Source organism: Nyctibius grandis, chromosome 12, assembly GCF_013368605.1.
Source record: "Nyctibius grandis isolate bNycGra1 chromosome 12, bNycGra1.pri, whole genome shotgun sequence".
Taxonomy (NCBI): Eukaryota; Metazoa; Chordata; class Aves; order Nyctibiiformes; family Nyctibiidae; genus Nyctibius; species Nyctibius grandis.
Genome location: NC_090669.1, coordinates 18072524 through 18087067, shown reverse-complemented (window position 1 = coordinate 18087067; position 14544 = coordinate 18072524). Strand labels below are relative to the sequence as shown.

At 37.7% G+C, this 14544-nt stretch overlaps 1 protein-coding gene across 4 annotated transcripts; it reads left to right on the top strand.

The window, feature by feature from the left end:
* Window positions 1-120: 120 nt before the first annotated feature.
* CMC2 (C-X9-C motif containing 2) lies at window positions 121-12668 on the top strand. Of its 4 annotated transcripts, XM_068411264.1 has the most exons (6): window positions 121-277; window positions 3478-3591; window positions 4507-4643; window positions 8779-8808; window positions 8903-8974; window positions 11088-12668. In XM_068411264.1, exons 3-6 carry the CDS (start codon window positions 4563-4565, stop codon window positions 11160-11162), a joined length of 258 nt encoding a protein of 85 aa, XP_068267365.1. In that variant the 5' UTR covers window positions 121-277; window positions 3478-3591; window positions 4507-4562; the 3' UTR covers window positions 11163-12668. The 4 variants fall into 4 exon arrangements, with proteins under 4 accessions (XP_068267365.1, XP_068267364.1, XP_068267367.1 ...); XM_068411263.1 differs by lacking the exon at window positions 3478-3591; XM_068411265.1 differs by lacking the exons at window positions 121-277; window positions 3478-3591 and adding an exon at window positions 799-879.
* The last annotated feature ends 1876 nt before the right edge of the window (window positions 12669-14544 follow it).

Sequence of the window (14544 nt, the reverse complement as noted above, 5' to 3'; positions counted from 1 at the left end):
CCCGCCGCGCGCTCCGACAACCACCACCCACCTTTCGAAGCGCCCAATCAGACTCCGCACGGTGCCCGAGCCGCCCAATCACAAGACGCCCCGCCTTCCGCCCCGCCGCGCGCTCGCGCCGGCGCCGTGAGAGCTCTTCCCGCGGCTGCCGGGTGCGCTGAGGCGGCTTCCGGTGGGGCTGCGGGGGTCACCCGCGCCTCCTCCCGGCCCTGCATGGGCGGTGGGTCGCTCTCGGTGCCTGTCTCGCCTGGCTGGGGCTTGCCCTCTGGGGACTGGAGTAAGTGCGAGGATGGCTGAGAGGGGAGGCTTTGGCCAGACCCGAGCGGTTCCTTTCTAGCCCTAAAATAAAAGAGGGTCGTGCAGGGCAGCCCCTCCCTCCCGCCGCCTTCTTCCCTCCCCGCGGCCTGGCCTGGGGGGAGCTGTGCTGTGTCCTGCCTCAGCTTGGGGCCGGCATCTGGGACCCTCTGCTCATCTTGCATCCTCCTTCAGGGCTCAAGGAGAGCTTTTAAAAGGGCTGTTCTCAGTGGAAACATGGGGCTTTCCATTGCAACTGTCGTAAACTTGCTTTTCCTCGTGTCTGTATGTATCCCATCACTGTTTTAAGGACTCCTGGGAGCATTGATTCCTACGGACTGAAAACAGCGTGGGTTGGTTAAGTGGGCCTCTTCTGCTGCTATAACTGTTGATAACAGTGAAGGTGCAGCAGCCGCTTTCAGCCGATAGCAAAGCTGTGTCACACTAACAATATTTACTTTCTGTCAAGTGCTGTGTGCCTTTCTTCAGCGGGTCTCGCTGCTCAAGGGATGAGGTGCTGTGTTTGCCAACGGGGGAGCGTGATCCTCGATCCCCTTCTCTCGGAAGGGGAAAAGCAGTTCCACAGTAAGCAAGGAAATTCTGCTAGCAGTACTAGTGTTACAGTGTTTTTCTTTGCTTGATTGGGAAATGAACAAAATAGCGATGAAATGAAGCCTGGTGGATGTAGCTGAAGTACAAGAGCAGCTTGCAAAACAGGAATTTGGTGACAGCATCTCATCTTCAGCGTGCTTTACTTTTATACTGGCTGGGTCTTGCCATTCTTGACTGTATATTCCATATATTAGTTGAGGAATTCGAAAGATCAGTCATCTTTATCCATGTCCTCTACCTTCAGAGACTAATAATTTCTAGAGATTTGCAGTTAATTCTCAAGGCATTTCAATCGAGTCATTTAGATACATATGCAGTGTAACTTTTAACAAGGAAGGAAAAACTGTGCAGAATTCAAAATCTCATGTAAAACACATTAAAGGGCAAACCACATTTTTGTGCAACCCAGTGAAATATATCAGTGCCTTTATGTTGAGTTTATCTAAATACTTCTCTCCAAATAGCCTCTTCAGATATTAATGTTTGCTTAGTAATTTGCAGTCCATTTTCCTCCTAAAGCAATTCCTGTATTTTCTTAATATTACTCGTATACTTTACTGCTAGTATTTTTTCTACTGCAACTGCATGTTTACCTTGACATTCTTTATCCAGCATTTCTGTTAGTAGCTTTCTCAGAGCAATTCGTATTGCTTATTCCCAGTCTTTTTCCGTGATTTTTATTTTTCAGTATTTTTTCATACTTGGATTTCTTATAAACTACCACCTAGATAAAATTCTGTCCACGTGGACTTAAATTCTGGTAAGACGGCAACTTGCTATCTTTATTTTAGATTAGAACATTATTAAAAAGAAACTAAGGAAACCAATAGCTCATCCTGTCCTTTTTTCATACATGTTTTTGTTACTCTTGAACTCTTTCATCAGCCAGTCATTCCCCTCCAGCAGAAATATTTTAGCCTTTCTCTGATCATTTATAGATCCCTGTCTAACCTGACACTCCTAAACATAAATATAATACTGAGCACTGATAACACTGTTCAGTCATGAACTTCAAAAGTACTTAAAGGCTCCAGTTAAGCCTTCCATGACCACTGTAAGATGTTTTGTTACTTTAATCCATCGTAACCTACATGAACTAAGTACCATATCTGGTAATTGAACTTGAAAGATTTCAATATTAAATGTTATTTGCAAATGAATTTCAGGAGTACTGATATATGAACTGGTGTGACAGTTAGGACCTCTGATTTGTAGCACCTATCCTGCAAGAGGTACCACTGGAATATTCATTTGAGTCGTTAGAAGGCTTTTAATTGATGAAATACAGTCCCTATCTATTTGTGGCATTGATAGCTTTTATCCACTTTATCTGAGAATAATTTTGTGAACAATGACAGTGATTATTAATCTTAGTTTAGAAAGAATAAATCTTTCCTGGAAATGCTCCCTTTGACTTTCTGGCCTGTGCTGATGGGCATTCTACCTATTTCACTAGAGCATTAGTCTTGCTTTCTCCTGCTGAGACAGCCAGCTCGGATGACGGTTTTAGGAAGAGCAGCTGGAGGCTGAATGATGAAGAGATTTAATAATCAGCTGGGTTCACACATGTTAAAGTAATGTGCAGTCATTGAGCAGGTCACCCTCTCAAGGGAATGCTAACTCCAGTGCTATCAAAAAAATCTACTGATAAATTTAAAACATATTGACTTTGTGTGGCATGCAATCAAAAGCTGGTGGCAATAACACGGCAGGGTTCTTAATCACTTTGCTGTTACAGTTGTGCTCCTGCTGTCATACTTCTAAAGGTTCATTTGTTAATTTGTTGGATAGAATGCTTAAGCAACTTGTACAGTTTCAGCTTCTTCTGTGCTAAGAGTATATGTAGTATAATATTAGGCTTCCAGATAGTATGGGGGAAGATTTTTGAAAGAAATTACTACATGTGTTTGCAACACTATGTGGAACACATTCTCATGGGTCTCCAGAGGCTGTTAAATCTGTTTGGATTTTTAAAATTTTGTTTTCTTATGGGAATATAACTTCTTGTTAAGCTGAACACGTGATGGGAAATATTGGGTAAGTTAGTGTACATACCTCTTCAAGCCAAATATATTAATTGAGTGTTCTAGGAATAGCAGTGTAGATTGTAGCTGCCAGCACTGCAGCTGAATATTGGGATTTTACGCTTGCAAATTCACTGATTTAGCTCGTCCATTTAGCTGGAGTGTTAAAACAGTGATGGCTACTTAGTACAAGTTGTAGTGGTATTTGCCTGGTGTATTGCAGCTAGAAAGATGAACTCTTTGGCAGGAGGGGGAATGACAAAAGACTAAGTAAACAAAAAAGGTGTCTCGCTAATTCAGTGGCAGTATGGGTCATACAAGTAGAATTTTGTCAAGATGAGCCCATTTGCCTTGGTATGAACTGGACTTTTCTTCCCTCCCTGGTGATCTTCCACAACAAAGATGTCATCTTATTTCAGCCATTGTTGTATGACGCTTTCATCCTTTTCAACAAAAGATCTTGAAAATTTCTTCTGGGATTTTTTTTTTTTAATGGGAAGGAATATAAAAATTTATTTCTAGAACAAAGTTTGTTCCTGCCCCACAGAACCCTGCAGAAAAGGACCTGGGGGTCTTGGCTGACATGAAGCGAAGACGTGATTTAGTAGTGCACCCTTGCGGCAGCAAAGGCTAACAGCACACGGGGCTGTGTAGCTAGCAGGTCAAGGGAAGTTTTTATTATTATTATTATTTATTATTATTATTATTATTATTATTATTATTATTATTGTTATTCCCCTCTTCTTGGCAGTGTTGAGGCCACATCTGAAATACTGTGTTCATCTTTGGGTCCCACAGTCTAACAGAGATGATAAAGAAAACAAGTCCAGCAAAGGGGAGACTAAGAGGGTCAGGAGGGTGGAACAGGTGGCGTGTGCGGCAGGGCTGAGGGGGCTAGGCTGCTTTAGCGTTCAGAGAGAAGACTTGAGGGAAACCTCGGTGCTCTCTTCCATTACCTGAAGGAGTGGGGGAGTCATGCAGAAGACAGATCCAGATGCTTTTCAGAGGAGCACAGTGAAAGGGCAAGAGGCAACAACGTGAAGTTGCAGGAAAGGACATTCCAGTTTGGCATAATTAAAAAACATAATTACTGGTTTTTAAAGCATCGTCAATGCTTTGGATCAGGATTTTTTAAAAAGCATGTAGATAACTAAAAAAGACGCCACGTCTCAGAGTGCTGTAATGAAATATCATTGTGCTTCCCGTTCTGATCCATCTTTGTATAAGGTAGAAAGAAAATTACATATACTTAGCTTTTTTAAAGCTAGCAAGAAGAAAACTGAAGTAGAAAAGTGAAAAGATAATCTGCAGTTCAAGAAAGATTAATGCTACTAGGGAGTCCCTGAAAATTAAAATCCCAAGTGCACGCTTATGTCCATGATAGCAAAGAATATAAACTCCTAGTTAACTTTTAACATTTGGGCTGTGTAGAAGAACAGACGTGCTGGTTTTAGTTACTTTAACTGTGTAATATAAATTATACGTATTATTTTTTGTTAAAATAATACTGTGTGATAACATCTTAAGTGGTTAACTCAAACTTTCTAGTTATACTTTCATATTTTAATGTTGGCAGGTGGAAGTTTTCTCAGATTCTTGTGCTTGTACTACTAAAATTATCCCTAACTAAAGATGCATCCAGACCTGTCTCCTCATCTGCACACTGAAGAATGTAACCTAGTTATCAGTCTGCTCAAGAAGTGTCACAAGGAGGTAAGGAGTTTTGAGCTGAGAAAAGAGTGGGTGGGTTGGGGAAATAAGTGTCAGATAAATTAGTGAGAATATTATATGATCATAGACAGAAAAACCTCCTCTAGGCAGCACAGCCATGAAATGTAGCTAGTACGTTTTCACTGAAGAGGCATCTGACAACTGTGTAAAATTTTGCCAGTGATTTCTTTAGGAAATAAAACATGCATTAAAATTTCCTGTGCTACAGCTCGACAAGTATGGACCTATTTTAAGAATTTAAATAACTTCTGCACCTTTTAGTACTGTGCGGCCCTCAAAAAACAATAATAAAAGCAACTTCACATGCCCTCTTTTTGTATGCTCACAGCATTTCCGTATTCTAGCTGTCCACTGGGCAGATGCTTCAGTCTGTTGATAAGCAGATGTGTTGACGAGGACCCAGACATGCAGCCTGCCTTACATCCAGTGCTTGGAGAGCTAAATGCCAATTACTGTTTGACTTCCATCTTCTTAACAGGCACCTACTCAAGCATGTAAAATGCCAAATTGTCTTCAGGCTTCTCAAGGCTCTTCATTGCTTCAAGAAGATAGAATCTTCACCTCACTCGTTTAAAAGCCTTTTTTTTTTTTTTAATTTGGTCTGTAGTAAACCTGTAGATGTAGAAGAGTCAGCCCCTGCAATGAAAGCCAAGATGTCTGCAGCATTGTTGCAATATTGTTAATTATTTTCCCAGTTCTCTTGTATGCTCTAGATAGATGTTCTGTACAGATATATTTCTGTGTTAGCGCAGAAAAAGTTCAATTTCAGAGTTTTCACTGAGACAAAAATGTATTTAAATGTCGATTAGGAATGTGAAAAGAATGGTTTACACCCTTACATGCAATCTACAATATTTTCACCTCCATGTTCAGATGTGATATTTATACTTTTTTTGTAATGCAGTTATCCATACATTCTAAGACAATATATATGTTAGCTTTACTGTTTTGAGCAGAATTCTAAGTTTTTCTTTGCAAGAGTCATTACAGAAAGAAAAACAAGGCTGATGATTGATAATTCATACAAAACACTCATCTCACATTTCCTGTAAGAGAAATAACAACATTTTTGCAGATTTTAAAGTAGCTAAACTAACATATAAAAGAAAACTTTTGCAGTACCACACTTTCTTATGATTTCTAAATTACAACAATGAAGGGAGCAGAGTTTTTATACTAACATTCACTTGCAGTGAGTATACTGTGCTGGGTTTGTTCAGCAATGTTTAATTGGGTTTTGTTGGCACTTGTACAATATCTTGAAATGTAAGCATGCTGGAATCTGTTGATGCCTTCTTATATGTGGTACTTCCCATATCATTGCCTGTCTGTTCTTATGCACTGTCTAAATTTTTTAATCCTAAGGTACAAAATTCTTGTACAGAACATCCCCAAGCTTTAAAGCTAGAAGTTTTATCTAGTGTAAGAGTTACGCCTTTTTTCTGAGTTCTGAAATTTTAATTTGCCTAAAAGATGCTTTAGGTAATTTGAGAGATTGTAGAGACTTTTTTTTTTTAAGTTGCTTTTTTTTTGAAACAACTTTAATGTTGTAATGTAGCTACAAGTGTTCAGTAGCTAGAATTAAGTGAGAAGACTCTCCTGTACATTAACTACTATAATATCAAAAGGATTGCCAAATAAAATTACTATCAGTTAAAAGGAGAATAAAACCTCTATAGGTAATATAAAATTAAAGTGTTGTTATTAATTTTTCATAATTGTGAAAACAAAGCCAATCAGGAAAGAAAATATACTCAGATTTGTCCTGCTTTTTGGTACATACGTAGTTGGGCTTTCTATGCTTTGACCAGAGAATCCAGAAATACTCATTTACTACTTGAAAGTAATGATGATTGACTGGTTTTGTGATTTTATTTTTTTTTAATAAAAATGAATGTTCCTATACAGGCATCACAGGCTTTCTGTATAGTGTAGCTTATTAGACTACCCTGAGTTGAAGAGGGAACTGGAACTAAAAGGTGTACTTGAATTCCTTGGCAGCAAGTGATTCAAAGGAATCTATTGCCAATTTGACTTGAAGGACTAGGAGCAGCAATAATACAGTCATGCACAGGATTATATTCTCTTGGTTTTGTTTGAAGTTGATCTTTACATGAAGAGGAATTACTTTTGTCAGTCTTGTGCTCAACTACGAGAGGGTATTTGTGCTAGCAGTCTCAGAACAGAAAGGGTGAAGATGGCTTCTTTCATGCTTAGTTGAAAGGAAGCAATACCTTTTCGTTTAAAATTCAAGGGGAATGTACTGAAATATTTTTTTTTAAATTGAAGTCACTGAAATCTGAAAAGTCAATTACATTAATCAGCTGTCAGTGACTACCTGCTCTTTTGTTATAATGCCAAAATGACCTAAGAACCTTCACCTACAATTTAAATGAATATTCCTGAGGGATGAAAAGCATTATTTTTTAATTGGGTGTCCTCTGTGTGCATTTCCACAAAAGTCAGTTTGATTTACTTTATTCCTAATATAGAGCCTGCCTATTATATCAAGTTTTGCATCTAGTTAATGGGATTCCTATTTGATATCATTATTTTGATTTTTTTTTTTTTTAACAACTCCATTCTGGTGCCAAGTGTGTGCTTTAAAGAGACTTATTTTTATAGGTAGCAGCTGAAAGAAATGCATATTGTCTTACAATCATATTGCTGTAATAGCCGTAATAACTATTTTTGAGAAACTGATTCTTTTTTCCTCAAAATCTAAGCTGAAAAGTTGACAGCTTAGGAATCTGGCTAAAGAAACGTCAATTCAACTCACTGTAAGCATTAATAAGAGTGGAGTTAGCTTGAAATGTGAGCGCTCACCTTGAAATTTAACATGCAGGTATGGGACTAGAATACAAAATTAAATCTGTATTAGCTAAAATGAAAATGGTGTAAAAGCAAGATCAGCTTGCAGTAAAGTGACCATTTACCACATGCAACTGCTTCAGAGTGTCATCTGATGCCCTTCATAAAGCAGAAAGGTATAAACAAGCTAATTATAGCACTGCTATAGTTAAGTGTTTGTCATAATCTTTATTAACCCACTCCTACTTTCAGTCATGTTCTGTTGGGCGTAATCTTGTCCACTGTTTGAATTCTTAGTAGTGTTCCTGTATTACTTGTATAAATCCATCTAGCTGCTCATCAGCTACAGAAATGTGCGTAGGTTTCCCTCTGAAATACAGAAGTGAATTCATTCTCATCTGTTTTGTTCTTCATGGTCTTTTTTTTTTTAATTCATTAGTTGTCTAAAAGATTGGTCAAATTGTCTCTATTGATTGTATAGCTGTAAATGTCTACTAAGACCTCCACTCCTTCAGGTCTTCTGTATTGCTTGGATGCTCTGCTACCAGATTCTGCTACGAGATTCTGTGGCATGGTAGCAAGCATCATTCTGAGAAAGTAGTCTTTTTAGAAGAACGCATTCTGAGAGTGATTTGATGGCTGATAATATGAAATTGCTTCAGGAAATCCTGGCTAAGAGGACAGATTTTTATGGTGAGTATCACCAGGTTAGCTGGGGAATGCCTTCGTGAGGACAATGCCTGCAGTTTTTCAGAAACTAAGTAATGCTTAAGTATGCATGAGGCCGATAGTTGAGCTGTGTCATAAAGATGGTAAATGCACTTTATTTATTAACTTCAAGATCTGGAGAAACTTAATTCCCCATTTTTTGTACTGGTTCTAACATTTCAGTCGTTTAAGCCTAGTGCCTGCATCTTCTGGACCAACAACACGTTCTTCATGTGGTTGGGATGATGGAGCATCAAGTCCTTTGCCTCTTTAGGTCATGAAGAGGTAATGAAAACTAAAGCACAGAGGACCTTGCCTCCAGGATGCCTGTAGATCTCCCTACATCTTTCTATATCACAAACTAGAGTTCAGAATCTTTTTTTTGTACGTTATTCAAGCTCCTGTGAGTGAAAGTTGTAAGAGTGATTCCTAAATCAATAAATGTATGTTCTACATTTAGACTTCATAGCTTCAGCTTAGGTATCCTCTTTTAGTCTGGTTTTGTAACATGGTGAGTACCTTCAACTTTCAGCAAGGCAGGGGTGGCTGTAAGTTGTAGCTACTCAATAAAAAAGTTACAAAGTATCATTTTTTTCAGAAAAAAAGAGAAAAGGAAAAGAAGACCAGGGTATGTTGCAAAATGCAGGTGACTTCTGAGAAATTTAGAACTTCTGAGGAAGAAACCTTTGAATTGTAATTTTTTTTTCTCCCTAACTTATCAGCACAACATTTTGAAATTTTTTGGCCATTGCAATGATATTGACCGTGAGATGCGGAAGTGCTTAAAGAAAGAGGTAAGAAGCAAATTTACTATGAGTTAAATGCTTAAGAAAAAAAAGGCCATGGGATAGAAATAGAGTTGCTTTTTACTAACTAGTACAAATCAATAAATAGGCCTTGAAATGCAAGCACATGCTGGAGTGGGCATTTGAGACCAAATTTAAACTTTTTTTTGATAAATTTGTCAGATAAAATCTGGCTTTAACAAATGGCATGGTCTATTTTTGGATATACAAATATAGGCAAACACACATTTTAACCAAACAAATATTGCAAATAGAAACTGACACTTCACAAGTTGCTTCTGATTTTTTCTGAATTTTTTTTGTAGTGGTATTCGCACAGAATAGAATATAAAGCAGGAATGGTCACTTCTGCATGAGTAACACTTATTACTGAAGTCAGCTATGCTGACTGAAAGTACTTGATGAGTTGCTGAGCTAGGCCCTAAATGAAAATATTGGTGCTTAGGACCTGCTCGTTGCTGTACTGTATCTGCAGATACAAAGAAATGGAATACTCTAGCAGTTAAGTACATCAACTAGCTAATAGGCACATGTTCAGAAGAGTATCAGCTGGTCTGTACGTTTGTGGTTGTCAGGCCTACAAGACAGAACACATAAATGAACGCCTTTTAACTTGAAATTGTACTTACTAATTTTGACATAAATTTCACAATTATGTCTAAAAATGGAAACTTCAAGTGCATGATGGCCGGAACAGTTTGGGCCCCCTCTTTTCCCCCTGCCACTCTATGGGAATTAATTTAATCTGCTTATGTCAAATAGCTTTTTTATTTCTCCTGTAAAAACTGTCGCACAGATCTGGAAAATAATGAAGTAAAGTTTTTTTCCATATAATCTTATTTTTCTTTGTTCCATTGAAGCCTTTACATTAAAAGGAGTTCTTGGTGGCTATATTTGTCTGCCTTCTTAAAATATGGCTACATTGAGATGCCATTGCCAGGAAGCCCCTGAAAGGCTGTTCACAAGTATAGAATAGGTACAGACGTAGCTTTTAAAGCTCCATTGTTCTCATTCTATGTAAAAACATGGATGGGTTATTGAAAAATTAAATATTGGCATGGGGAAAAGTTAAACATTCTGTAAATGTTAAGTAATGTTTCGGGCCATTATTTCAGTTATAAACCAATCAGTATAATGAGTGAAAAACTGCAAATCCTTTCCAAAATCAATCTCCTTAGTAGTTTATTACATTATATAGAGAATTGAGTATTTTTGGGTTACTTGGGTTTTATTCTTGATATCAATTATTAAAAACTTGAACAAATATATGCTTTAACTTAAGGCCAAGAATAATTTGTTTCTCATGAAATATATAACAAATCATGCACTGATTTTTAATTTTTCATTTCTTTTAGCCATGAAAAGGTTTCCTTTTTGGCTGCAATGAAAGAAAGTTAGGCTCTTCAGTCTTCAGGCTTTTGCTGCTGCAGGGGCATACTTGAAAGCATGGTCTTCCTATGCATGTATCTAAACTGTGAAGGCTTTCTTGATTCCATTTTTACACCAGAGTCCTGTCTCTGTTGTGTTTCTTTTTTAAACCATAAAAAGCCCCAAAATGCCTTACCCTCATTCAACCCCAGTTTGCCTTTGTTCCTTTCATCTTGGTACACTACTTTAGCTGTGCATATAATTAATGATGAGGATCAAAAATAGACTAAGTCTGTCAAAAGAAAGTCATGTTTCAGAAGGCAGACACACTTCTATTAATCAGTATCTTTTAAAAGGAAAAGAGCCTGACCTGTGCTCTAGAATAGCACCAGTGCAACTTTTTTTCCTAGTTAATGTGTGAAGTGTAGCTGTTGTACATAAGATGGCTGTATAATTAAGTTCCTCCTTAAGATTAACTGAATCTTCTTTATTAAATGTTTTAATACTCTTTAGCTTAATTACCAACTTAGAAATGTGTATTTTAATCAAATTAATGTTAATTTCAAAGTAAAAATGAACCAATGGATAGATATTAACAAGAACTGCATTTCTAATGCATCAGTCAAAGATACCGTTTCTGTTCCTGAGTAATAAACACTCTCTACACTTTAAAATTTGACTTATCTGTTTAATGATAACAGCTGATCTATTAATTTCCTTATCTGTCTTCCAGTATGAAGAAAACAGGGCCAGAAACCAAGCAACGCGACGGAGGATAATTAATGCTCACAAAAACTCAGAGCAGTGAGCTGTACTGTAGCTGGACAGCTGCATCTCAATAGGGACACTCAGCTGAAAGTTGACAGAATACTTCTTTCCCATCACCAGTGCTCAGCCTGTGGTTTGTGAAATGGTGAAAAAATGAATGCACCTAATACATACTCATTCCCAGCAAGGCAAATAATGTGCAAAAAAATAAATATAATAAATGATCACTCACAACTTAACTTAATTTTTGATCTCTAAAAGAAAACTATTGTGGCAAGTCTTTGTTCTGGCATAGTTCTGTTATAGTTGTTAAGTTATGAGGAATCAGTGTGTGGAGTATTATGTGTTCAAGGCTGCTATATTCCCTACCTTGGGTTGAGTTGCATTTATTTCTGTGTTCAGCAGTTTCTCTTTCATATCTTGGGGTTTTTTTTTTCCTTGCAAAACACTGAATTACTTTTTCCATCACTCTCTGTAGTGTTGTGATAACACTGCTGAAATGAATTAGCAAAAAGAAATTTTAAACAGATGTGGCTTGAAATTGGAAATTGCCTATCAAGTAATAATTGGAGTTCTAGTATTTTTACTGGAGCTAAAATGATGAAACTACCATCTTCCACTCAGAAGATTAAAAATCCTTCCTGCCAACCGTACGTACAGTGTAGACTGTTGTAAGACAATTTGTTCATCATACCCAAAGCAAGTGGCTTTAGAAATTCAGAACTGAACATTTCCAGGGATTTACAAAGCTTTGCATTGATTTTCGATGAGTACAATCAGTGTGTGCTGAGTGGTTTTTGAAGAGGAGTGCTGCCAAAAATACAGGCTAAATAGTTCTTCCACATACTCTGGTACAAAGGTGAAGTCGAGTTGTGACTTGCTGTTGAAGGAAAACTCACATTGAAGTGAAACAGAGAGTAACTTGCCCTTCAGTTAGGCAAGTCAACTAGTATTGTGTTAACGAAGTTGCCTCATGAGCCTACAAGAGCTGTCTATTTGCTATCAAAGTGCAGGAAGTCCTCAACAAGTCTCTGCATTCAGAAGATTTGATATTAAAACATACGTTGGTTTGTGCAGTGATGGGGCTGCTTCTCTGGGTGTCTGCTGGATTCACCTTATTTTTAAATGACTTTTCTGTTCTGCCTAGCCACAGAAGTATATTTTAAAAAAACAAATTTTATTGAGACAAATATACTAAGTGTCTTGAAACCTTTTGAAAAAAGGCTGCCTATTCTACAATGAATTCTACGGTTTGTTGTAAGAACCATTGTTGACACTCAATCTTGAAATTAGTATGTGTACCTGTTTTTGGAAGAAAGCTGTGTTTTGTGATCTATTTTGAAAGATTAATTACATAGAATAATTATACTTGTTTTTCAATGCTTGGATGGACCCCGTTAAATTGGTAAAACTTAGCCAGAAATGTTTTTGGTGAAAGTTCCAAGAAAAACTGAAGCAACTGTTTCTGCATCTTTTGACATGCTGTCTGCTTTCTTAGAACAAGTAAATGATGCTTTATTTGAATTAAATACTTGAGTGGTTGGAAGTGGTGCAGTCTTTTTATTGGTACCCTTCAGAATACTTTTGAAGAGTACTTTATAGTGAAGTTCCCTAACTGGGAACTCTGCATCCTTGATCCTTCTTCCATTTGTGATGACAAAATCTACTTCAGACAAGCTCTAAAATAGGATTTGGTGATGCTTGTACTCTTTAAGTAAATAAATAAATTGAGAATTGTCCTAGAGATTAGGCTGAGAAGCTGATATCTGAGTGCAGAATCACTGAAGCTTTGCTTTCTTTCATCAGCTTCTGTGAGTCCAGATCTTTCACTAGAATAGCAACAAAATAATAATCCAAGAGCCACTTAACACAGCTCATTAGGCAGAATCATGTTTTCAAAGATCTATGTGCTTAATGAATGAAAGACCAAATGACATGCACAATTTCTGTTGATACTTTGAACTACATTTAGCAATAAATCTGTTTTACAGATAAACTTTGTTTACCTAGTGAAAGTATGATCATGTTCATCCTTCTGTTTCTCTTTGCTAATTGCCCACTACTAGTGTGATATGAGATCATCCATTGATTCCTGTGGTTTTGTTTCTTTTTGTTTGAGAGGGGTTATGTTGCTAATTTGATCTTGAAGCTGAGAAACTCTGGTGTAATAATACTTAACAATTTATCTGACAGAGAAAGAGGGTAAGGGTGAAATGGTAAATGCTGTTTTTTTTGCTTCCTAAAGTGAGCTGAATGGCGAGTAGGGGGCATGTTGGGTGAAATAATCCTTATCTATAGGGACTTTGAAGAGACTTTATTGTAATGTCATTTGTGTATAGACGCATTTTCCCCATTGTTCTTTATGAAAGAGCAAGTTTGAGAGAGAAGAAAAAAAGAAATTTAATGGGATTTTCAGTTGCATCACAAAACACAACAGAACATGAGAAGCTCTTAGGCACTTCACGTGGGAAAGTGAAGAAGGGGGAAGTACAAACAGGACGGGCAAATGGCAGCTATAATACAGACCTGGCCATAGCAGAGATGTTCTTCTGTATTCAAGCACAACAAAAGTCTGAGGAATACATGGACAGGAGTGCAGAGCAAGGGAGTGATAACTACCCAGCACAATCCCTCCAGCTCTACCAGAAACACCTGGTAACACTATCGGTAGCGTACTTTCTCTTGCTGGGAAATGAAATGCTGACATCTTGTTTTCCTTTTTTTTGTTTTGGTTTTTTTTTTCAATAGAAGGAAAGATATTCTGTTGAATAGCAGCAGTATAATGTACGTACAGCAGGGATAGTTCTTGCTCTGATGTTAAGCTCTGCCTGCAAAGATCACTGTACTGGCGCTCAATTCTACTAGGAATAGTTTGAAACATTAGTTGTTTGTCAGGGGAAATTAATGTGAGAGAGATTGCAGCGAGGTCTCAGTGGCTAGCTTGCCATAAATTAACTTAGGACACCCTTAATCTGCAGTGAGTGCCCTGGCGCAGCATGGCTTTGCCTCACAAGCACAATACTAGAGCATAAGCAGCACCTATTGCATATATGTTTGTGGGCTCCACGCTGGCAGGGAGATAAGAATTCAGTACATCACCACCTAGTCTTTATCCAGTTTAACCTTCATCCATGCTTTCTTGCAGTTAATAAGTTGATAAAGAGCTATAATACTGGCTTTCATGTACTATTTTTTTAATACCATTTTACATCTCATCTCATGTATGGCCTGCATGTTTTTTGCCTAGTTTTTGGCAAAAGGGCATTGAAGGGCCAAATGTGCCCTACCTGCATGGTTCTTTATACAACAGGATTTGAATCTGGTATTACTGGTAAGCTGCAGTGCTGAGTGGTAATATATTATGAATAGACTGTTTGTCTTTCCCTGTTTCACTCTAGTTGGTAACACCCTCAAGGAATTAC

Bases quoted from the DNA above. Each gene is read 5' to 3' on its own strand.
- CMC2 (XM_068411263.1), top strand. From the start codon at position 4,563: ATGCATCCAGACCTGTCTCCTCATCTGCACACTGAAGAATGTAACCTA. The intron at 4,644-8,778 runs GTAAGGAGTTTT...CATTTTTTTCAG, and splicing joins TCAAGAAGTGTCACAAGGAG to AAAAAAAGAGAAAAGGAAAA. The intron at 8,809-8,902 runs GTATGTTGCAAA...CTAACTTATCAG, and splicing joins AAAAGGAAAAGAAGACCAGG to CACAACATTTTGAAATTTTT.